General features: G+C 48.1%; 1 protein-coding gene across 1 annotated transcript in view; it reads right to left on the bottom strand.

Annotated features, from left to right (window-relative positions):
* The window catches only part of PTPRJ (protein tyrosine phosphatase receptor type J), a 38,887-nt gene that overhangs the window by 3,696 nt on the left and 10,155 nt on the right, over positions 1-25,036 (bottom strand). The window contains exons 7-23 of the mRNA XM_087821881.1: positions 24,153-24,410; positions 21,083-21,340; positions 20,110-20,388; positions 17,909-18,199; positions 14,388-14,519; positions 12,794-13,001; positions 12,564-12,685; positions 11,366-11,453; positions 9,747-9,788; positions 9,198-9,206; positions 9,004-9,091; positions 7,121-7,211; positions 6,122-6,195; positions 5,882-6,016; positions 5,203-5,322; positions 3,321-3,481; positions 1,954-2,089 (exon numbers count right to left, since the gene is read on the bottom strand). Of these exons, the coding sequence (XP_087678007.1) occupies positions 1,954-2,089; positions 3,321-3,481; positions 5,203-5,322; positions 5,882-6,016; positions 6,122-6,195; positions 7,121-7,211; positions 9,004-9,091; positions 9,198-9,206; positions 9,747-9,788; positions 11,366-11,453; positions 12,564-12,685; positions 12,794-13,001; positions 14,388-14,519; positions 17,909-18,199; positions 20,110-20,388; positions 21,083-21,340; positions 24,153-24,410 (2,492 nt within the window). The remainder of the gene's footprint in view (positions 1-1,953; positions 2,090-3,320; positions 3,482-5,202; positions 5,323-5,881; positions 6,017-6,121; positions 6,196-7,120; positions 7,212-9,003; positions 9,092-9,197; positions 9,207-9,746; positions 9,789-11,365; positions 11,454-12,563; positions 12,686-12,793; positions 13,002-14,387; positions 14,520-17,908; positions 18,200-20,109; positions 20,389-21,082; positions 21,341-24,152; positions 24,411-25,036) is intronic.

Raw genomic sequence — 25,036 nt, 5'->3', positions numbered from 1 at the left:
GCGTCCAGGGGTAACCACATTCTGGTGGAATCTGAAACCACAGAGAGCAAGGATCGCACCATCCACGGTTCTCAGCCAGAGGGGCAGGCTCCCCAGAGCTCCCCTCGGCTAGATTCCAAGACTCAGTAGGTAAAAGCAGGCCTCTGGTACTTAAAATAGATTCAACCCAACAGGGCCCTGGCTTTCGCATGGGAATCATATAAAATAGTCTTTTAAAAAAATTAAAAAATAATAAAATAAAATATATATATATATATATATATATATATATATATGTATGTTTTAAAAAATAAAAATAAATCATAGCTGACTTTTTCTGGTTTTCCATAATTCTCAAGGAAAAGTAAGTGAACTCATCCCATTGGTAACCAGGAGTGTAACTGGTTGGCTCACCACCCGTCCACAGCCCCCGAGAGCCCCAACTTCTCATCCGTCACCTGTCAGCTTCGCACCCGAGGAGAAATACCAGAATCTTGGGGAAGGGCAAAGGAGGAGTGTGCAGGTGGTAACGTGCAGGTACGTTCAAATAATAAAAAGTCCTACGAGGTTTCTTGGCTAGTGGGGATGTCCCGAGCAAGCAGCAAACTGGCTCTCAACCGAGGAGGCGGGTCCAGGGGGATGGTCGGGGTGGAGCCGGGGGGGGCCACCTGTAGGCAAGCACCTGGGAACCCGCAGGTGTCCCCTCAAAGGAGCGAGAAAAAATACCCGCTGCGATGCAAGAAAGAGCCGCAGGGCAGGGCTGGATATAAAATAGGATCCAATTTTTTAAAAATACTCTGTGTCTGTGTGTGTGTGTGTGTCTGTGTGTCTGTCTGTGTGTGTCTGTCTGTCTGTGTATACACGTGTTTTCCTACAGCTGTACCTAAGGGAGGCTGCGACGTACCCGAGCCGTAAACCTTGGCTCCTTCTAGGGAGTGTGACTGGGAAAGAGAAAGTAAAATACACCCTATAATCCTTACTGTCGGATCTTTTCACCTCGACGGTTGATATTAGTTTCAAAATATTAAAAAGGGGCAGGAAAAGAATTTGTAGGCGGGTATAAGATCTCTGTGTTTCTCAAAAGAAGGAAAAAGACTGAGATCGCTACTCTACATATTTACAGCCGAGACAAGAAACGGTCTCTTCTGACCCGCACACAGGAGGGGAATTTCCACGCTTCCCACCACCTCCAGGCCGCTCACCCCAGAGCACACGGCGTACCCAGGCCTCTCGAACATTCCCGGCTGACTCAGAAACAAAGCACGTATTCACGGGGCTCCACCCCGACGCGGGGCGGCCCGAGGCTAAATGGGCATCCCGCGCTCACCCCGGGCGGGCCCATCGCCCGCGGCTGCGGGAAAGGCCACTTCCCGGTGTCTGTTTAGCACGTGCCTCTGAAACGTCTGTCAGGGACGGTTCAGGGAAAGCCAACCCCCCCCACGTCCTCACGGCGACACTGAGGCTGTTCGGCACTCGTGTCCTCGGTGGCTCACCGCCCGCCCGCACTGCGGCGGCGTAACCGAAGCTCGTTTGCCGCCACAGGCTGGGTGAGGGCGCGTGGCCGTGTTGATGCCTAAAGCCGCATTCTGCTCTCTCGTGGTATCTGATGCATATCAGATATCTGATTTCACAGCTTATTTTAAGGATGGTCAGAGCTTCTTAGAAACAAAGAGCGAAAAGGCCAGTTTTCTGAGGGTAAAACCTGGAAGCCAACGTTCAGAGGCCTGCGGCGCTCGTTCCGCGAGTGGGCTGGCCGCAGGGAAAGGAGCCCGGCTCCCTCTAGGTCTGCAGGGCCGCCAGCGCCACGGGTCGCTGCATCGGGTAGGCAAGCGCGCGTCGGGTCAGGGTCTTAAGGAAACCCAGTGTTACAGCACGGCCAAGAGCCGGAAAGATCTGGAAGGGTGAAGCAGTTTCACACGCGTGTGTGACACGCGCAGGCGGCAAGGGGGGCTCGGCCGGCACGCGTCGCCTCACCTCTGTCTGCACCATGAGAGGCCTGTGCATCCGAAGGTCATAGACAATCCCGTACACGTCCACGGTGTACTCATTTTCTATCTGATAGATGAGGCGGTCGATGGCGATGAAGGTGCCCGTCCTCCCAACGCCGGCGCTGAAAGAAACGGGAAATGAGCGTGGCGCGGGGGTCACCTCCGCTGCACAGCCCTCCCACTCCCCGGGCACGTGTCCTGCTCTCCGCCATCGTCAGGCCTCGAGGACAGAGACCAGGGTTCACCTAACATTCGCTCAACTGAAACCTCAGCCGGTCAGGCTGCACTGGCTTGAGGCAGGGACCCAAAGTTCTCAAGTGCCTTTGCGGTCAAACGCCACAAACAAAACACCCTGCCAGCGCTCCGCGGGCCTCAGTCCCATTCAAGGGGCCGCCATAAGCTCGGACGGCAGTTTCATCAGTGTATTCCCCGGGGGAACACAGCCCCTCCTTCCTTCTGTCTTAAATCAATTCCGTTAGCTTTAAAGCCGATGCCATTGTTGGGGGGGGGGGGGGGGACAAACTTCCTCTGTAAAGGGACAGACAGTCACTATCTTCAGCTTTGCCACCCAATGGCCTTTCTGCCGTTGCAGCAGGAGAGCGACAGACAATATGTAAACAAGTGGCCGTGGCCCAGGAAAACTACAAGACAGGCCGCCAAATAGATTGTGGTGACAGTTTCGTGGGTATGTACTTACTGCCAAACTCATCAAGCTGTATATATTATGTTTTTGTATGTCGAAAACTATTTTAAAATGCATAAAACAAACCAGAATTTACATGACACTGTCCAACAGCAAACCAACCTGCCGAGCGGAGAAAGCCGGCTGCAGGATGCACACACGATAAAATCGGACACAAGTTTAAAGCCGTATGGCACCGGAGGGATATATACACATGCAATGAAGTGCGAAGGCGCACAGGGAGGGATGCACATAAACTGCAGGACCCGCCTAGAATGGGACGGAAGCCTGGCAAGTGGGGGCTTTATGTCTAGAATGTGTTATTAACAAAAAGAAGCATACACAGCCTCCCCGTGTGCTTTATTAGATTGTTACTACGCTCTATATCTTTGTAAGATTCAAATGTTTTACAAGAAAACATTATAAATAAGAAATGCATTAAAATACATTATAGTTTTAAAATATATATACAGGCAACCTATCAGATCTGGCCCACAAGCTGTAGTTCGCCAAACCCTGCCCCAGGGTTTAGGGACTAAGTCACGGTCCCTTACCCAAACCTTTCCTGAATTTGTAAATGCCGGCGGCATTCAACCTTAGACCTTGCTTTTCAAAAGTGTCCGTCAATGAACTGTCCACAGTCTGTCTCACGGGAAGGGCCACCCGCCTACCTGCAATGCACCAGGATTGGCGACTCGGGGGGACTCTGCTTCATGTAGTCACGGACGAGGTACCGGAAGTTGATGAGCAGGTCGGTGGTGTCAGGGACCCCGTGGTCAGGCCAGGAGGTGAAGTGGAACTGTCGCAGGGGGTGACTGTCACTTGTTTGGTTCTAAAAGCCAAGAAAAGAAACTAGAGGTGAGCCCCGGCCAGCGGGGCTCCGTTGGCTGAACAACGTCCTGTGCACCTAGGGGCTGAAGTTCGATCCCCGGTCAGGGCACGTGCCCAGGTTGCAGGTCTGACCCAGGGTCCGGGTGTGTATGGGAGGCAGCCAATCCATATTTCTCTCTCGCATCGATGTTTCTCTCTCTCCCCGCCTTTCCCCTCCGCTCTCTCTGCAAAGCAATAGAAAAAATATCCTCAAGTGAGGATTAAAAATAATAATAATAATAATAAAAGTAAATATTTTACTAAAGGCCATGTGGTATCCTGGATTGGATCCTGGAACAGGAAAGGGCTTTAGTGGAAAAATGTGAAATCTGAAAGTCTGGAGTTTAGTTAATAAAAAAAAATAGTAATAGTAAATTTTAAAATGATGTGGACAATTCCACCGACAATTCTCTCCCACAGGGTGAACCCCAAGCAATAAAAGCAACTGAGGATAAGCCAGCCCATTTTAAACGGGTGAAATCTATAGAATCATGTATCACATTTTCAGGAATTCTCAACTATTGTGGATTTCACTATTTACGCAGCCGACACATGCATGGTAAGAGCTTGGGCAGCATCTCCAGAAAAGGGGTTTAAAACTGAGGCCAGCGCCTTTGAGACGCAGCAATTAGTAAAGAGTTAATACTTAATATAAGACGCTGTATCCATGACTCATGAACATCTTCAGGATAATTCTCGTAAACGAGCACCTAACCCACCAACAACCCCCCCCAAAAAAACATTCAACACCACCGAGTCCACTTCCAGGCTTTTCTCTTATGCACTGCTCATGACATGCATAACATTTTGTGTCTTGGTTTGTTCACTTAATTATAGTCATGGTCACTACCCCGTCTACGTAGCTGTCGTTACCAATAGCTGAGTAACGAGACAATGACTAGATAACCTGTAGTTTAGTGATCCCTTCTCCAAAAGCTAGATATCTGCATGGTTTCCAAATCCCACCCCTATTACACATAATGCTGAGAATCGTTTTTATAAATAACAAGCCTTCTCCCATATGTCAGACTGTTACTTTGGGACAGATTCTCAAACCTGGAACCACCAGATCAAAGGGGAAGGGACATTTTTATGCCCTTGATATAAACTGCAAAGGGTCATGCCAATTACACGCCCATCAGAAGGTACTGATGTCGCTTCCTGACGCTGCTTCTATTTTTAAACACCCTTTAAAAAAAAAAAGAAAAAGACATAAACTGACTTCCTAAAGTACCTACACAATGTATTAGATTTGTTTTCATAATCATGGGGGGTAAGGGGAGCCACGTGTACATGCCCCGGAATTTTATTAGTGGAACTGTTATCGGAAACTGCTGCCCCGATGTCACAGTTCCGACCCCCAATCCAAAAGGGCCTCGGTTTGTAATAAAAACTCTATGAGGTCACCTGGAGATGGAAGGAAAGGAGCAATGGTGGCTGAGCCACGCTCTGAAGGTCCATGTTATTCAAGAATAATATGAAATTCTTCTTTAAAAAGTAAAACTAAAGGGGTGTCTACGAGTATGTATAGATTTGAATTGTTTTATTCTGTAAAGAAGCAAAAATATGTATTTTTCGGCTGCGTAAAAAAATATTGGTTAATATCAACCTAAAACGTACCTCCCCTAAAATGCATAGACGGTCATTTTGTACGAGACCTAACCATCCTGGCCTCTTACTTACGTTTTTCACCGTGAAGTCTCTGATGGTCCATTCTGGAAGCACGATTTCAGAGGTCATTGCCACGGTGATGTTCCCATAGTCCTTGGCCTGCTTGGAAGGCCAGTACTCCTCACATTTGGTCTAGAATAAAAGTGCATTTTTATCCAAAGACTCGGATCACACCATCTGCTTTCACTAAAAACGTCTCAAGGGAAACCAGATATTGACAACTGGCATCAGGGACGGATCAAGTCCTTTACTCAGAGACACGATGGGCCTGCACCCAATCGCAGAGCAGACGGTGGGGCTGCCACGAGCAGCGTCTCGCCCCCGCCCGGGAATCCTCCACACGCTAACCCGGCTGCCGGCCTTACCCAGCTCCAGCAGCGGTGACTTAGTGAACAGAGAATATTATTTGTCCGCAAACAAAGGTAATAATAAAATAGATTTTTAAAGATTTTTTTTTTTTACTCTGTAGTTTTATGTTATTTTAAATAAGGTCCCTTTTTTATACTTTTCACTTGGAGAAAAAAAAGACAGAAAATACGTTTCTAAGAATAGAGGTGCTAAAGTTTGGTGAAGTGATTTTTTAAAAAAAAGAAAAAAAAAAGACAAATGGTTTTTAAGATGCTTACCCTTCCTCCACAGTAAAAAAGGAATGACTGTATTAATTTAATGACATTTTTTTAAAAGTGCTTACCCTCCCCTGCTCAACACACTTGGTCAGCATCACAACAGCGTATACGTTTTTCTCCCAAACCATACGCCAAAAATCTTTCAACGTGTTGGGTAAAGGTCCTTGTGTGGCAATGAAGTCTTTCTTGGAATGGTAGCCCTGAAAACAAAGAGCAACACGTCCTCGATGTCAAAGAAGCAGAAAGGGGAGTCCTGAAGGTCTCCCCCAACGCGCCCGTGCTCGGAGGACCCCCCCACCACGTACAGGCATGTAGTTGGCATTGATGTAGTCGTCGGCGGAATGGGTCTGGACTGAAAGTCTGACACGGGAAATATCATCTGTGGATTTAAGAGAAAAAAGGTCCCCGTGAGAAGCCAACATTGAAGGGGCGTGACATACAAGAGAGGAACACGGGTACAAGGAGGCAGCTCGGCGGCTGTCTCACCTTGAGGGTACGCAGGTTGGCATTTTACACGTGGCCACATTTAATCCTCACAGTCGCCCTATGTCACCGTGGCACAGAGGAGCTATGTCACAGTAAGTGGCGGAAGCCAGGATCGAATCCAGGCATCCTGGCACCGGGGCCCAGCTCTCAACCGGGGGGCGGGGGGCTGGGGGCGGGGGGCGGGGGGTTAGCAGCACAGGCTCTGGAGGGGAGGAGGGCTGCGGACTGGGTGCAAAAGGTAAAGGGGCTGAGAAGTGCAGATTGGTGGTTACAGGACAGTCGCGGGGACGCAAAGTACAGCAGAGGGAGTAGGGTCAATAATATTTATAATGACTGTGGATGGTGCCAGGTGGGTGTTGGAAATATCGCGGGAACACTTTGTAAAGTGTATGACTGTCTAACCACTTTGCTATACACCTGAAACTAATATAAAATAATATTGACTGTAAACTGTCATTGGAGGGGGGTGGAATTTTAATTAAAAAAAAAAAAAGGGAGCACAGGCTCTGGCCTTGTCCGTGAAGGAAACGGACAGACCTCGTCCAAGCCTGGTCCTGCCATGACGGCCTGTGTGACTTTGGACAAGTCCCTTAGCCACTCTGCTTCATTTTCCTCACCTGCAAAATGAATGTCCCGCTACCTGTTTGTCGTGAGGACTGGATTCAGAGGAACACGCCCAAATACAGTGCTCAGCACACAGCAGGTGACTGACGAACAGTGGGGAAGTGACTAGTTGGCCTCTGGGGGCCCCCCCTCCTGCTAGAGGGGCAACGGCCAGTGACAGAGAAACGGGAAGATCGTCTGGGAGGACAACTTACAGGGCAGAACATTATTATAACGGTTCTTTCCTCGATTCTCAGCCAGTTCAGCTGCATATTTAGGTTGATTAATCCCAACAAGCTTCAGATCCTGAAAATAAAGCAAATGAGTTGTTCATTTAGTCAGTGTTCAAATATTATTTATACTGAGCACAGAGTATGTATTATTTATACTGACCGTGATGAGTACCGCTAACCCCACAGTGTGGGGTTACCATATATTTTCTATACCATATATTTTCTATAGGGTGTGTCATATATTTTCTATATACCATGTATTTTCTATAGGGTATGTCATATATTTTCTATATATCATATATTTTCTATATGATATGTAGCAGCTATTTCCAAACTCTGTCATCTCGCGGCACACATAAACTAATTACTAAAATTCTGTAGCACACCAAAAATTATATCTTTTGCCGATCTGACCAAAAAAAATAGGTATAATTTTGATTAATTCACACAGGATGGCTATTGTTGTGTTGGCTGTTGTCATTTTTTTATCTGACAATCTAAGGAAAAGAGGTCAGTGTCCCTGACTAAATAGTCAGGTATTGCATTTTTAAAAATTCTTGCAGCACACTGGTTAAAAATCACTGGTATCAAAATAAAAAATCACTGGTATATAGGAAGGTTGTTAAGAGAGTAAAACCTAAGAGTTCTCATCACAAGAGAATACCTTTTTCTATTTTTTTTTCTTTTCATTGTATCTATATGAGAAGATGGATGGTAGTCGAACCTATTTGCGGTCACCGTTTCATAATATATGTGAGTCAAACTATCGTGCTACATGCCTTAAACTTACACAGTGACGTATGTCAATTAGTTCTCAATAAAAGTTGGAGAAAAATGAATCGACATAGTCGATTTTTTGTGTGTAATTATATCTCAATAAAACTGTTTTTTTAAGTAGGAATGCTGAGATGTGATGGGTTAAATTATGTCCCCCCAAAAAAAGATATGCTGAAGTTCTAAACTGCGGTCCCCGTGAGTGCAACCTTACTTGGAACTACGGTCTTTGCGGGCGTAATCAAGATAAGATGGGGTCACACTGGAGCAGGGGGTCCTTACCCGCCTGTGACCGATGCCCCTCATAGGAGGGAGGCGGAGACAGACACACAGGATGGAAGAATGGAGGCCGGCCTGGAGCTCTGCAGCCACAGACAGCAGTGCCTGGGCCTCCACGAGCTGCATGAAGCAGGGTGGGCTCCTCCCCTACAAGTTTCCGAGGGCACAGGGCGCTGCCCAAGCCCCCGATTCTGGACGTCTGGCCTCCAGGAGCATGGAGATTACACTTCTGCTGTTCTCAGCTCCCCCCGTGGGAATTGGTCACGGCAGCCACCGGCACCACACGAGTGGTGCGCAGATTTCAATGCAGGCAGAGGTGCCGCAGGGCGGACACGCGCGGAGGGCGGGGTGCGGGCCGTTTCTGGGGGAGGGGGTCCCCCCTGGCCTGGGGGAGGGGGTCCAAGCTGGTCTGGGGAGGGCACACGGGGACTGAGAGACAGAAGCTCTTTCCACACAAACCCTCCAGGACCCACCTCCGCCGCACGGCCTCAGCCCCAGCCCCCAAGCCCCATCTCGTGCCTCTGCAGCTCATCCAGCATCCTAATTACTTTCGTTCCCACCCTCTAACTTGAATTCCCAGTTTCTGTATCTCCGCAGCATCTTCAGGTATCAACACCACGAGAACCGAAGGTCCATCTAAGCGCTCACACGGCCACAGGCGACAGTGTGACCCTGCGGGACACACGAGAGCCTCTCCCCCCTCCAAGAGGGTCGCCTCTTTCCCAGAGCTTCCCCACAGAACAAAAATGGGCAGTTTTACAACTTTCAGTAAAAACAAAGCAATGAAAAACGCAGTATTTACAGCCACCCACTTCGTATTCTTCTGCAAACCCACAGTTGGAGTCAGCTTGCTGTTTCTTAAAGTAGGTCTCAAAATTCTCCACTTTGACTAGCTTGGACCTAACAAAACAAAGCAAGTATTAGGATGTTTTACATGCAATAGTTTGAAATAGAAAAACACAAGGTATTAAAAAAAAAAAAAAAAAAAAGCAAAGAGCTTACTCACTTTTTAGGTCTTCATCATAGAAAGGGAAAGAAAGAAAAAGAGGCAATTAGAAAACATGACTCAACCATGCCTCTGCAGAAGACAATAAACATCTTCCCAAAAGAAGAAAATCTATAGTATAATTTTTGGGAGGGAGAGGGAGTTGGGGGAGGGGGTCAGTATAATGTTATTTATAAAACTCAGAAATGTGCTCCAGGAAATTCGACTTCTAGACCCTGTGATGTAACAGGTTGGCCTTGTAACGTTGAGCAAGTTCGCTGCTCCTAGATCCTGATAATCTATTTTTTAAATCATAAAATATCTATTTATTGGTGGAACTGTTGGCAGAATATGGTCAGTGTGGTCCTACTTGACATGTAGCACATGGTAGGAAGCTGGCGCAGGAGACTGATGACCACAGATTCCTCGCAGGATAAAGCTAGCGAGAATTCCTGGACGGCCATGGCCAAATGTGTCAATCGGGGAAAGTGACAGCGGGTTCCATCAAAATTCTCTAGACAGTTACTGAACAAAAGGGATTGAAATAAAGCTCACAATGCTATGACTTACTTAATCTGAGAAAAGGACACTTCATTGTTCTTTGCATCTTTCCTGTTTTAAAAGAAAAAAAAAATTAGACTAAATGGGTTAACTCGGTGCTTTGCCCCTTTCACGTATCTACAAAGTGCCTTTTCCCAGGGCCTTAGTTCATATATGACATTAAATCCTGCTCCCTGATGCTAACCTTAATGGCCTAAGCTACGAATGCTGACTATAAATCTGAGGAGTTCCTCTCTTTTATACCATCTAGAAGTGTGGAGGAATCTTACTCGAGCAGCTTTTAGGAAATTCCTTGCATAAATAATGTGTCAGCAGCATTACCTTACTGTAAAGTGAGACTCACCGTTTCACACTCTGCGTTTTAGAAAGCCTTGCCGATGGGTTAACGCAATAAACCAGAAACTATACCCAGCACAGGGAAGATAGTGAGGCCCCTGGTGCTCTCCTGCACTCTTGGCCAAACCCCATACTGGTGTTTTTAAACAACACTTTCTGGAAGACAATTTGGCACTAGAATCAAAATCAAAAGCATGTAGACCCACGGACCCAGCCACTGCCCAGGCTGGAATTGAAGGAAATAATCATGAATGTGCCCAAAGGTTGAGGCACAAGGATAAATAACTGTGGCAAAGAAAAAAATTAGGAAATTGGTTAAATAATATACAAAAAGTTAAATATTCTGTAGCGACTTAAAATGAAGGGATGAAGCTGACCAATCTTAAGAGCATAAAGCAGGTGAGAAAACTGTGTGTATCACACGATTCTACTTGCGTGTGTGCGCGCATGGATGTATTTGTGTGAGTCTTGCTACCATGTCCATGTCAGGGGTAGTTTCGTTTGGGTGCTGCGATTATGGATTATCTATTTTCTTGGCTCTTCTTTTGCTTTGGTTTGGTTTTGGGGTTTTTCCCACACAGTATATATTACTTTTATTTTAACAAGACACAGTGAAGCTGTTTTTGCCCCAGCCCTTGCAAAAAAAAGTATCAGAATCTAATGCAAACAGCTTCCTCCTTGCAGTGGGGCCTGTAAGACTTGCCTCACGGAGCCTCATGAACAAGAATCCATGGGAAGCACAAAGCCAGGCACACGGGAAAAGCTCAAAGTGGAGCTGTTATTTTTACTATTTAATCACCTCGAACGATAGTTGTACAGATGAACTAATCCCAGCATATGGGGTGCAAACGCTGCAAAGCACTTTATTTAATGCTCTTCAGCAGCATGAGTTCGACACTGTTGCTATCACCCCGTCACCGCTGAGGGTGACAATAATGCTAAGCTCTCTACCGGCTAGTCGGGGACAGGGCACGTGTCCAAAGTCAGCTAACTCCAAACCGAAATCTCTTAACGCCGGGAAGCTGGTTTGTGAACGAGAATGCACCGTTTGGAAGCAGCGGCCTGCGCTGCAGTGCCTGCCCACGACCGATGTCGGGCTGGGGTCTGCTTCAAAAGCCCCCAGCTCGGGGCGCAGGTGAAATGAGGCTATTCCTACAGTCGAGACTGTGGGTCATGGGGACCTGGGGGCTCAAGGCACCGTTCCTTCCAATTGCGTACAAGTCTGAAGCCTTCCATAATAAAAGGCTTCCTTTAAAAAGCAGAGTATTATTATTAGTATAAGCAATAGTTACCTTTTCTTTCTCCAGAAGATGAAGCCTCCGACAGCCACAATAACCATGGCACCGAAGATACATCCAAAAACGGCTCCGCAGATGACACCTGGGAAACGTGCAAATGGGAGGCACCTTCAAGAGGTGTTCCCCAAAGACTGGGAGAGCCCTCAAACCTGAGTGTGTGTGTGTGTGTGTGTGTGTGACACAGAGTTCAGGACCTTTGGACCTAAAACCAGTCTGAGCATTTGGGTTACTAGTCCCCAGTTCACCAGTAACTGGAGGGGCCCAGAAACTCACTGCTCCTCCCAGGTCTCGGTTTCCCCAATGGCACATTTAGGGAACTGGGCTAGATCAGTGATTCTCAGGTTCTTACCCATGGATTTCTTTCTTCAAATGCAACTGTGTGCAGCAGCCCTGATATTATATAAACTAGGAATCCAGGCAGAACCACTTGAGTTAAGGTAGGGGTGGGAGTGGGGAGTATCTCGGGGCTCGGCTCTGTTTGGTGAAGCAACCACAGGATTACCTCTCACCTCTGAGACTAACAGCCACGTGTGAGTAGAAGTACCTACAGCACCGTGCTCAGGTGACACAAACCCATCTATTTACTGGGGAGAGTGTGGAGACTCCCTGCATTTTGCTCCTGGGGCAGGAATTCTTTCCCATAGCAAACAGCTACCAAGTGTGAAAACCAGACAGACTGACAGCCAGTGGGTCAATATGACTGTGGCCTGAGAGGGAGGGGATGATTCCTGCTTGGGCCCCCGATGCTCCTAAATCACCTCGCTCTGTGTGATAAAGGGGAGGAGCACCTGACACGGGGTCTGAGACCAAACGCCAGGCCTGCTCTAAGCCGCAGGAAGTCATCGCCCCTCTCTGGGCCTTAACACCCTCATTTCTGAAATGAGTCGGACAAGACGATGCCTGTGGCTCCTTCAGGAATTCTACGCGCTGAGCCCGCTGTGCGTCTGGCATGTGGGCATACAAACAGCTGCACTGAGAAAAAGGACTCAACAGTCTGCAGACCGAAGTGCAGCTGGCACTCAGAATGGGGCAGGGACCTCATGGCCAAGTGACATCTCAGCCTCTGAGAGGAGAAACCGGGCACTCCAACCCTCCTGGAGCCCAAGGGAGGCCTACGGACACCCAGCCTTCTGTGGACACCAGCGGCAAAGACCCCCCTGAACTGCTAACAGCACTTAAATTCTTCCTCTACCTGGATCCTGGGGCAAGGAAACGGCCTCTGAGTAGCGGCTGAAGGACACGTAGCTCCCGTTCCCGTCTATGAGTCCACTGTCAGGGCTAAAGGTGATGTTGGTGAAGCCGGCCACGCAAGCCCTGTGAGACAAGAAGAAGAAAGGGAGGCAGCTGAGATATGTCCAGCTCCCAGGCCTGTGCAGCTCTGCACCCAGGAGGCTCAGCCACAGAGGAACCAGGAGACGTTACCGATAGGAGCCCAGGGGTTCCAGCTTCCCGTTATAATAGCCATGCGTGGTTGACTCGTTCCCCACATTGACTTCGTATTTCAGGACCTCAGACAAGCCCTGGGAACGTCTCTGCTCTTCTGTCGTTATGAGATATGTCACGTAGGTAGCCGAGGCCCCCTTTTTGAAATCTCCGTAAGTGTGGCTCAAAACCTCCGCAGACGGGTTAGCTAAGAAAGGCACACAGAAGGGACGTCATGAGAAAATGACTGCGGAGAGATCAGGCCTCCCACAATCTAAATAATGACAGTGACACTGGGTGACAGTGGTAACAGCCACCATCTCTCAAGGATGCTTTCTGTGCCAGGCCTTTACTTGAATAAAGTTCTAAGTGCTTTACTTACATTAACTCATTGCCCCACCACCATAATCTCATCACATAGGTTTATTATCCCCATTTGACAGATGGGAAAATGAAGGCACAGAAATCAAAAAGGACCCGAGGCCACACTGTAGACTCAAGTGCGTGGTCTCATCCATCACAGGCTGGTCCCCAGGCAACACTGCCTCCCTCGTTCAGCAAAGGCCTGGGTATGGAATGTGCTGAAAACCTTCAGAGCAAAATAACTAGGCCCTTGAAACAGACCCGAAACAAAAGACAGAGAGAGAGAGAGAGAGATCTCAACGTCACTGCTGGAAATTTTGCTGCAGGTTTGTGAGAGCAGCGAGTTCCTCGTCTTGCAGGCTCGCACCCCTGGCTGTGTGTCTGAGCTGCAGCTCCCTCGAGGAGACAGGACGGTATCGCAGGTTGAGAGACTCACAAGGAGCTGCACTGCATGATTCACATGTAAGGAACCCCCGAATACAACTCAACTTGGCGTCTTCAATCCAGGCCTCGTGCGAAGCGCCCCCACGCAGCTGGCACAGACCCCACGATCATTCCTTTGCTGCTTCCAGAGAATGCCCTGGAGCCCTTTAAGGATCAGCAGCCTTTCGTCTGCCTCCTCGCTCAGCTATGAGGACGCTCTTTGCAAGTTCCCACTACAGATGCAAATCACTTCGTCTGCCTTCAAGAGAAAGCCACACTGTGCCAATAAGTTGTGTGTGTGCATTGGCATGGGTGTGTGTGGGTGTGTGTGTGAGAGAGAGAGAAAGAGACAGAGAAAGTTGCTTAAGACACATTCTGCCACCTAAAAGATAAGATCTTGTGTGTAAAAGAGCTGAAAACCTAGATCTGAGGTCGGCAAGTTGTGGCCCGTGGACCAAATCCAGCCAGCCGCCCACCCTGGTAAAGAACACTTTATTGGAACAGCTGCACTCATTCCTTCTGTGTCCTCTGTGACTGCTTTCCCACTACAATAGCAGAGCTGAATAGCTGCGACAGAGACTGTAAGGCCTGCAAAGTTTCAAACGTTTGCTGTCTGGCCCTTTACAGAGAGTTTGCCGTCAACCCCTGACCTGCATCATCAGGCAAAGAGCGGACCCCTCCCACCTCCATCTGAGTGCCAAGCGTGGGCCACAGTGTATTTGTATCTCTAATGTGCCTCGGGGGGCACAGAAATGGGGCCTGGTCAGGGCGTTGCTCACTGGTTGTCACCCCATAATGACCCCCTTACCTTCCCCAGTGGTAAGGATGACAGCGTAGGCCTTGATGGGCCCATGGTTGGCTTCAAACCCACTGAACTTGACCTTTACCGAATTGTGACTGACAGACGTAATATTAGGAGACCCATCTGGCGCAGGGGGGTCTGAAAACAAAGCAAAACAAAACATGATCCCGCACAGGAAACCAAAAAGGAACACAATTATTAAGAGCAGAATTTGCAGTGCCCCCCTCAAGCTCTGTCCCTGCCCTGGAAGCTGTGTGCTGGGCTCACACAACACAAATGCAGAAGCAGGAGCAGGGAAGGAAGCGGGGGGAGCCTGCCTAGCTCACAAGGAGCCTTCAGGGGTCCCAGCCACATCCCCGGGGCTGCCTCCTGCACACAGCCTCGTTGGTGGAAGACACCATGCATTTCTTCTTCCCTGGTCCCTCCTGAGCCAGACGGCACTGGGCACTGGGACGGGCCAGTTGGCTGAGAAGACAATGGAGCCGAGGGAAGCAGGGTGACAGGGAGAGAAGAGACTTTCTCCCAAGACCTGGCCACGCTCCTGCTCCATGTCCTGCACACTCATGTCCTCGCTTCGCTGCAGGAAGTTAAATGCCACCTGGAGAAACCCGACCGACCCTCTCACAGGAACCAGAAAAGCCCACATGGGCACATCCCCCATGTGTGCCTCGCCTCCCGAGCAAAGCGCATGCAGCCCCCTCTGAATTAACACAAAAGGAAGAAAATGCTGAATTAGAGATGAGCCCCCTCCACACGCTCTCTGCCTAAATTTGTCTCCCACACACAGTTCATTTTCATTGTTATGTTCAAGGTGTAGGGAGACCTGGACCACTGAACTCCCAAAAAATCACAGTGCGTTCTCCAAACTCGCCCTGAGCAATGTGGCAGCCACGCCTCATGCAGCCACGGAGCCCATGGAGCCCGTGGAGAGTGACTAGTCCACGTTCAGAGGTGCTACACGTGTCAAGCACAGACTGGAGGTCAGAGACTTAGCGCAAAAGCAGAACGTAAAATACCTCACTCATAACTGACTTCATACAGATTGCATGTGGAAATAACATTTTTAATATACTGAGTTAAATAAAATATGATCGAAATCCATTGCAGTCGTTCCTTTTTACATTTTCTTAATATGGCTCCTAAAAGAATATGTTATATTATTTATCATAATCTAATACATTACGTTACACATGAGGGTCACAGTAGGTTCCACTGGACAGCACAGCCCTAAACTGGTTTCAGCAACCTCTCAAGTAACAGACAGCAGTGGCCACTTGGAGGCGGAGTCCCTGTGTCTAATTGTCAACTGCAGGGACTTCCAACCAAGGCTCCCACGTTTCCCAGCAGCTCTGCCTTTCAGCCCACCAGCCTCCCACCCCGAGACTGTCAGCAGCAGGCCAGCTGACCCACCTCCAGGCCTGGAAGTCCCTCTCCCTGCCTATCGCCACCCTGCGCCCCAGGGCCCTGCCCGCTTCGCTCACCATGTCCCTAACCCCAGCACACAGCGAGCACCCGGCAATGTCGGCTGAAAAACTGCATCCCTCCCTCTCCCTTGTTTCCCGCCCTGGCAATGCCTGCTGCCTCTCAGAGGAAATACAGCTCCACTTTCATTTAAATGAAAAACGTGTAACATTTGTACATTTTTTTTTAAAGCCTGTTAAATTTGTACATAAAAATTCATCTGAGGAAAGAGGGCTACAGATCAATGACTAAGAGAGTCATTGGACGAAATGACAGTGATCGTTACTCAATCCCACCGCACACGGTTCAGCTTCAGACGCCACCAACTCGGACAAGCTCCCACTGTGCACTAGGCACTGTGCTCAGCCCTGGAGACACCGAATCAGACACGGTCTCGGCCCCTCAGGAGTTTATACCCACTGAGGAGGTGACATCATAAGACAGAACTACAAAAAAGCACCAGCAAGATCCATTGTTTCTATTATGTTCTGGGCACTGCAGAACCCCACAGGAGTGGGAACCAGGGTAGTCCTGCACAGTCGTGCACTACACAACTCCAAGGAACCCCAGCAAGCCAGAGTCCATCTGAACAGTGTCCCCTGGGACTGTGCCATGCACACCTGAGAGGCCACACAGGGCCGCCCTTAGGTGGCCTTCTACACACATTATTGCCTCATCTAATTCGTACAACAGTCCTCGAAGGTAGGTATTATTATCCCCTTCCATGACTAAGGAAAACAGGGCTCAGAAAGGTTAAGTATTTTTTTCTGAGGTCACACAGCTGGTAAAAAGCAGAAGTCAGAATCAAAACCCAGGTCTGGCTTTATAAGTCTGAGGCTCTGTCCCCAGAATCCCTCAACCACTTTCCAAGTCAGTGTCGTCCCCGAAGTAAGAGGCCTTTTTTTCCTACTATTACAACCATTAAATCTTTAGGAATTGTCTGGAAACATTCTGATACCCTAAAGGAAACATATCCGTGAGTCTAAAAGCACAAAGCAAAACCAACTCAACCAGGCCGATCTAAGACATAACTTTGGCAAAGACACGGGGAGCAAAAGACAGATAAAAGTGAAGCACAGACAGAAGCAATTTTTTCTAAGAACAACAACAAAGAAAAGATGGACATGAGATGATTAACTAGGGGGGTGCCCTGTGCAGTGAATGATCCCATTTCCCAAAACCAGGGAGCCTGTTAATATGGATTCTGGGGCCCGGCCGGGCGTGGCTCAGCGGTTGAGCATCAACCTAAGATCCAGGAGATTGAGGTTCGATTCCGGGTCAGGGCACATGCCCAGGCTGCGGGCTCGATCCCCAATGACTCTCTCATCATTGATGTTTCTGTCTGTCTCTCTCTCCCTCTCCTTTCCTCTCTCTGAAATCAATAAAGATATATTTAAATATATATATATATATATATATATATATATATATATATATATATATATATATATATATGGATTCTGGGGAAATACAAATCTTGGCTATCTGATAATAGCGAAAAAAGTATTGTTAAATTTTTATGTGAGATGATAATAGTAATGTGGTTATTTTTGACAGAAAAGAAACAGGAGTCCCTATCTCGGAGCAATACATACATACATTTTATTTACAAATAAAATTCTAATATGACCAGGCCTGGGATCGAAGTGATTACACAGGGAGGGCGGATACAAATGAAACGAGATTGGCCAAGTGCTGACAAGTGTTCAACTGGGTGACAGTGAGTCCATGGGTTTCTTTAAGCTGTCTTCTACTTTTTTGTATATTTGAATATTTCTATTAAAATATTTTTTAATGCGGTAAGGGAACTCACTACTTAGAAAATGTAGCAATGAATTATTCTGCAAAGCAAAGGAATATAAAACATGAGTCCCTCTTACTCTGATCTTTTAGACTGGATTTCTATAGAATCAGGTTAACAGTCTATGCCAACCGAAACAAATATTTTAGCAAAAAGGCAAAAACACACACAGCAGATTTCTAGGCCACACTTGCAGACCCAGGAGGTCAGCCTCTCGGGAGGCACCCACAATGCCACCAGACCACCCTGCCGCCACGAAGCCCACCTGTGATGCCCGTGAGGCAGGCGTTTTGGGTGGGAGGGGCCATCTTGTTACAGGACACGGCAGTGACGTTGATGTCATACGAGGTAGAAAAATTCAAGGATGTGACTTCCGTCCTGTAATCCGCGCCGTCCTCCGAGGAGCAGCCCTCCAGGTAGGTCGTATTTTTCCAGTCTCCCTGGCTGACCTCCAGCTGGAAGCCTGCGTTGGCGCCGGGAGGGCAGGCCCACTTGAGCACCAAGGTTGGTGTTTTGGGGATCACTTCACAGCGGAAGGAGGCTACCGGGGCTGGGTCTGCGAAGCAAGCACAGCACAGCATGAGACTCTGGGGCTCCTGCCTCTGCAAACACCGAAACCTGGGGGGCAGCAGGATCCCGGTCCGTCCACGAAGAGGTGGGGGCGGCAGTGGCTGACGCGCCGTGTGGTAGAAGAGGCAGGGGCTGACCTTGAGCAGGGCGTTACTAAACCAGGTGCCCTTGGGTCCGGCATCCTACTGCTCTGAGCCTCGGCTGCAGGACTCGGAGGATCACGTGAAGCAAAGGCTGCTGGTCACCAAACTGGAGGAGAGCAGGGCTCCCTGAGAGGCACTAACAGCTTCCTCACCTGAGTCACCTCATTTAGGGGATTACTGTCCCATTCTGCCGACGAATCAGCTGCGGCTTAGAGAGGTCTAAGTGATTTATATAAGCTGACTCAGCTGATAAGTGGGGAAGCCAAAACCGGATCCCAGGTTTTCTAAATCCAAGGGCAGGGCAGTGCCTATCTTTAAATCAGGTGTTAGTTGTCTCTACCTATCTGAGGGCCAATAGAATTATACCGAGAGCCGACATCACACTGATGTAAATGAAAAACTGCATATTAATGTCCTGGGGGGAGCATCATCATTACTTTAATGCTGCAGTGTTTTTAAAGCAGGAAAACAGGTCACCTAATGCGACTCCCACGTTCTCCACCTGCGGCCTGGCAAGGTCACCTGCCCAGTGCAGACCGGCTCCCACAGCTCCTGTTCCAGCCCCCCGCAGTCACAAATGCTCGTGTAATACCTTCTCCTGCTTGGGGGCTGCGATAATTACAGCTAGGAGAAGTGTTGGCAACGGAAGCCATCCAAATACCACGATCAGAGTCTAGACCAGGTGGGATGGAGCCCCAGTTAGCAACGGTGACTCAAAGCGGCAGGGATTTCTTTAGCTGCTCCATGTGTAAGGTCAGAGGTCATCAAGGTTCCAGCCCCTACACTACCAGGGAGGCCGATCCAATGAGTCTCCCCGCTTCCAAACCGGCCTGAACACACTTGAATGGCTTGGTGTAAGGAACGGAAGGTGCAGGTACAAAGGGAGTGGAGGTTAAGATGGTCCATGGGCCACAGTCAGAGCTGTGAGCTGAGGTTCTCAAAACCGTCTGCAAAGCAGTCCCTGGGCTACTCTCTGGAAGCTCCCTCGGCTGAACAAAGGGCTCCCCTTCTCTCTTCATCACACCTTTCACAGTGAGAGGCAAGGATCGAGAAAGGCGTAGAGCTGAGCATCCAAAAACAACATCCTTTGCATCTTCTTAGAGTAAAAGGCAAATATACATTACAATCTAGACGTCGTCTGTGTCCCACCCATTACCTCTCGGGCGTCACCGTCTACCCCTGCCCTCTTGCTCCCGTGGACCCACTCCTGCCACCCTGCTCTCCCTTCAACTCAGCAGGCACCCGCCAGCCTAAGGACCTTTGCACTGGCTGCTCCTCTGCCTGTAAAGCTCTACGCCCTGATGTCCACATGGCTGGCTTTTCTACTTCGTTCAGATCTTTGCACAAAAGTCACCTTTTCACTGAGGCCTTTCCTGGGCACCTTGATGAACACCTACTCTCACCCTTCCTTGTGTTTTCCCCTCTCCTTGGCAGTAATCACCATCTAGTAACTAATTTATATTGTTTATTATGTCTTCCCCACCAGAATAAAAGTTCCAGGAAGGCTGGACTTTGAATCAGAGTCATTTTAAAGTGCCTGGCATATAATAAGTGCTCAATAAATACTTGTTGAATGAATAAATGATCAGAGCAACAAGACAGGACTAATAAGCTAATAGGATATCTACGAGAGCTCAGTGTCTGTTATAACACGCCACCTGGTGAAACCTGATAAACTAAAGTCTGGGAAAGACCTGCCTGCAAGGCCAGCACCTCACAGGAAGGAGTCCAAGAGGCACCTGGGGCTACTCACCTGTACAGAATAACTGTGAGCCAGGTGGCAGTGACTCAGTGGCATCCCCCACTTGGGCGAAGATCTTCACTGTGTACTGTGAGCCAGGTATTAACTCGGTGACCGTGGCATAGGTTACGCCAATGCCCGTGACTATTTCAGTTGTGTTGCTGGAATTCCCATCCCTCTCAATAAGAAGGCGGTAGGTGTATGTGGGAGAAGCCTCATCAGGGTTCTGCCAGTTGAAGGTTGCTGCTGTGGTGTTGGTACTTATGTCAATGTCAGACACATTGCTGGGCCCTTGGTTAAAAAATAAAAAGGAGTGTGGATTAGCTTGAACTCCGGGACTCTTTTATATACTGCATCTAAAAATAGCCTGGATCCTTTCGGGAAAGAATGAATAAGCCTAATATCTGCCGACTCAAAAGATGGAAGGCTTCTCAAAAAGACATTCAGAAAATAACTATACCGATTACATCTCTAAAGAATAAAGTTGTTCATGCTTCTTTTCACACTTCATATGTGTCTGAAATTTTCAAGATACCATTTCCTGACAATTTTTGAAACCTAATTAATGAAAGAAAAAATATACTAAAAAGATATTACAAACTACCATCTCTACTGTACATTTTCTTAGATCGACTATGAGCAAAGCACCCCCCTCTGCTGCGTGCAGAGCTCCCCGTCTGAGCAGTGTGTTCCAACCCCAGTGACAAGGAGACCCTCCTCTAGTCTGCATGCCCGAGGACTGACTGGGACAGGTATGTTTCCCATGCTGATGGGATCACTTTCTGCTTCTAAAGCCAATTCCAGGTTCACAAGGCTCAGCACAGTGCCCCTTGAGAAGAGCAGAACCTTTGCTGAGGCTGCTGTTTTCTGCTTAAACAGTTTCACATTTGACCTGGAACCCCCAAGCAGTGGCCCCTTAGCCGACGCCGACTCCAAGGGAAAGTCAGGGAGACGCTCCCTTAAGAGGCCGCCCTGAGACACTCACGGGTGTACTGCGCCCTGGAGCTGGAGCGCCCCAGGATGCCGTTCACTTCTGGAACAATTGTGATGTTGTATAGGGTGCCCGGGATCAGGCCCCCGAGGGTGATGGCTTTGCTAGAGCTGTTCGTGTGGTTAGAGCCGTACTCAGACACCAGATCCAGACGGTAGGTGTAGTCAGAGGCATTGTCCGTGCTCTGCCACTCCAAGCGCATTTCAGTTGTGGTCACGTGGACCACGCGGATGTCAAACACCCTACTGGGGTCTGGTTGGAAGAAAGGAAAAGAAAGGAAAAGAAAGGAAGTGGGTTAATGGTCATAATAACCTCCAGTTTTATTTCAAAGTCAAGAGAACTTGCTCTTTCCCCACCAAAGTCCCAAATGAGTTCGCATAGCGCAAACTCCAAAACGTGGGTGAGAAACACACACGCTCACTTCTTTCAGAGAATTCCAGCTCCCCCATAACACCGAGGAACTTACCAGGTCACCCCATCAGTTCTCTGGTCCTTTGCCTTTGTCATAAAAGTGCCCCCTTCAGGGACCTTCTAGTAAAAATCATGTTCCATTTCCTAACCCGAGTGCTGGTGACCAGATGGGTTCCGCTTGCGAAAATTCATCCAACTACACACTTAGGATGTGTGTGCTTTTCAGGTATGTTATTCTCAACAAACTGCTTGTTTTTAATCATTCCCTCAAAAGAAAGCAGCTAACACGGTCAGGGATATGGAAGAGAAACACTGAAATGGGGAGCTGATATTCACGGAGTGGGACATTTGAGGCCAGGCTAGAGAAGTGGGGGGAAATGCACCTGCCCCCCCCCACTCTCAGAGCTGGGAGTGAGAAGCAAAGCCCCCACCTGAGCTCTCTGGGCTACACTCTGGCCACCTCACCTCACACACTAAACCAGCTACAATGTGAATGCAAAGATCAAGGCCCGGAAATAACTGAATACAACACAGGGGCATTAAGTACATTCACAGTGTTGCGTAACCATCACCATAAATAATCTATACCCAAAACCGTGCATCATCCCCAACATAAACTCTATCCCCATTAAACAACAACTCCCTGTGCCCCCTCCCCCAGCCCCTGGTAACCTCTGCTTTACTTTTTGTCTCTACGAAATTGCCTTTTCCAGGTACCTCGGATAAATGGAATCATACAATATTTGTCCTTGTGTCTCTGGCTTATTTTCACTTAGCATAATGTTAATATTTTCAAGGCCCATTCATGTTGTAGCATGGGTCAGAATTTCATTACATTTTATGGATGAATAATATTCTATTGTATAGATATGCCACATTTTGTCTATCTGTTCATCTACTGATGGACACGTAATTGCTTCCACCTTTTGGCTATTGTGAATCATGCTAGTAGGAACGTTGTATACAAGTATCAGTTTGAGTGTCTGCTTTCAATTCTGAAAAGAAGTGGAATTGCTGGGTCATATGGTATTTGTTTGCCTTTTTCAAAATTGCCCTTAATGCTGTCACACTGATTTTCCCCAATAATAATAAAAGTTGTTCAATAACAGAATGGTAATCCCCTGAGAGTCTACTGCCTCTTGTTGATATTCATTCAGTGCGACCCAAGTACAGGCTCTAGTACAAGAGATGCCTCTTCTCACGACTAGGCCTCAACGACTCCCCAGCTGCACCGTATCAGAGCCAGTCCACACTGCGGTTCAGACCTCAGTCTTCAAAGCCAGGCAGAGGCCAGTTCACGGCCTCTGGGCCAGTTACTTCAGATGGAGAGCCCCCACTTCCTACTCGGGAAAACAGAGATCATAATAGCACCCACCTGATGTAGTTGTGTTAAAAGTTTTTTAAAACAGAATGAAAGCCCAGCACTTTGTACACCCCTCGTATGTTATATTATTATCACATTAAGTCTGGGCATTGGCAAGTCACACAATATCCAGGGTCTCCCATTACCATTATCAACATTCTCAGAAAGAAAGAAAAAATGTATGTTGATATTAAGACCCCATCTCAACAGTCTGCTCTAAAATTCAGACTTAAAAGGGAATTGCTGCATTTCATCTGACGGATGCATTTTAGCATTTCCCTTATTCTGGGGGAGATCTTCCCAGTGACTATTAGTGCTGAACCCAACCAACAGAGTCGAAGAGACCTACACAAGGAGAATCTCAGAATCCCCACTGAGCCTGGCCGGCGTGGCTCGGTGGTTGAGCACTGACCTATGAACCAGGAGGTCACGGTTCGATTCCTGGTGAGAGCACACGCCCGGATTGTTGGTTTGATCCCTGTCAGGGAGCATGCGGAAGGCAGCCGATCAGTGTTTCTCTCTCACATCAATGTCTCTCTGTCTCCGTCTCTCTCTCTCTCTCCCTTCCTCTCCCTAAGCATGTCCTCAGGTAAGGACTTACTTTTAAAAAAAGAAAATATATATGTATAGGTATGTGTGTGTGTATACAGGGTGTCCCAAAAAATGTATACACATTTTTTTCTGATAGCTCAATTGATGTTTCTTTCTTTTCAGATTTAACCCATTGGAATTAGTAATTATTCAAAGTGTGTATACACCCTATATACATGTATACCTGTATATATCTTTCAATTATAAAACAATGTACATCAAAAGTTACCAGTGATTATCTCTGGTTCATGGTTTATATGTGATTTTTTTTCTTTTGTCTTGTCTGTATCTTATAGAATGAATATCTATTTTATAGAATGAGTTTACCATTGTAAATTTTTTTAAAGATTTTTCTGAGCCTGGCCCGGTGTGTCTCAGCGGTTGAGCGTCGACCCAGGATCCAGGCGATCGGGGTTCGATTCCCGGTCAGGGCACATGTCCGGGTTGTGGGCTCGATCCCCAGCAGGGGGCGTGCAGGAGGCAGCCGATCAATGACTCTCTCATCATTGATGTTTCTATCTCTCTCTCCCTCTCCTTTCTTCTCTATGAAATCAATAAATATATATTTATTTAAAAAAAAAAAAATTTCTGAGATAATTAAAAGAAAAGCAATATTTGGAAAACCTGACATTGATCAATTACATCGATTTCCTTTAAGAACCATCATTGTTTCACAAAAGACACAGCCTATTTGCTCACCAGTTGTGTCGCAAACTGTCTGGGAATCCCCTTCAGTCCCGTTCGGTCCTTGTGGAAATATTTCAAAACAGTACTTGGCGCCAGGGTATAAGCCACCAATGACAATACTGCTCTGGTTGGTTGTTTCCTCCCAAGGTTCTCCAGCTCCGTCCTGTCTGGTAAGTATCCTAAAGGAATCCGAGTCATTGCTGCTCCACGCCAAGCTGACACTCCTTGTGGTGACGCTCGTCACTCGAAAGTCGGAAACTGGACCAGGAGCTGAGGGAAGAAAGCAGAGGACTTGATAAGAATCGATCTCCAGAAGACAGAGTGCCCGAACCTCACAAAATATTCGCACTGAGGTCAGATGGCACCTGACCTCTCTTCTCTTGCTTGTACGGTCGCCTACAGTGCGAACCCCCCAGACACTGGCCACTGAGAGAACCCTTGGCAGAAACTGTCTGCTTAGGCTGTTCAAGGTCATTCACGGGAAACGAGAGGCGGCGTGCCCCGGGGGTCAAGGGTCAGGGTCTGAGTGGGGCCTTGGCCGCCGCGGGTGCGCTTCCTGGGAAGGAGCGGACCCCGGAGGAAAGCATTCGTGTGGGACGAGCGCTGGGTCCAGAGCCAGGCACCCTGGGTCTGAGTCCCTGCTCCGCCACCTGCCGGCTCTGTGGCCTTGGGCCAGCTGTTGGGCTGTGCTCAGCTGTCGCCTTCTCATCTGTAGAACAGGGATCCTGATACCCCCCGTGAAGGCGCTGCTGCCCGGTGCTGTTACAGCATTATCCTACTCGACTGGTACACCGCTACTGTTTTAAATTATTGGACCTTCTTCGGGACAAAAAGCTTTTGATGTGCTGCCCATCATCTTATCTTTAAGCGACAGTGAAGCAGACCAGGGAGGAGCC

This window comes from Miniopterus natalensis, chromosome 11 (assembly GCF_054644295.1).
Source record: "Miniopterus natalensis isolate mMinNat1 chromosome 11, mMinNat1.hap1, whole genome shotgun sequence".
Lineage (NCBI taxonomy): Eukaryota > Metazoa > Chordata > Mammalia > Chiroptera > Miniopteridae > Miniopterus > Miniopterus natalensis.
This window is presented reverse-complemented; position numbering and strand designations above follow the sequence as displayed.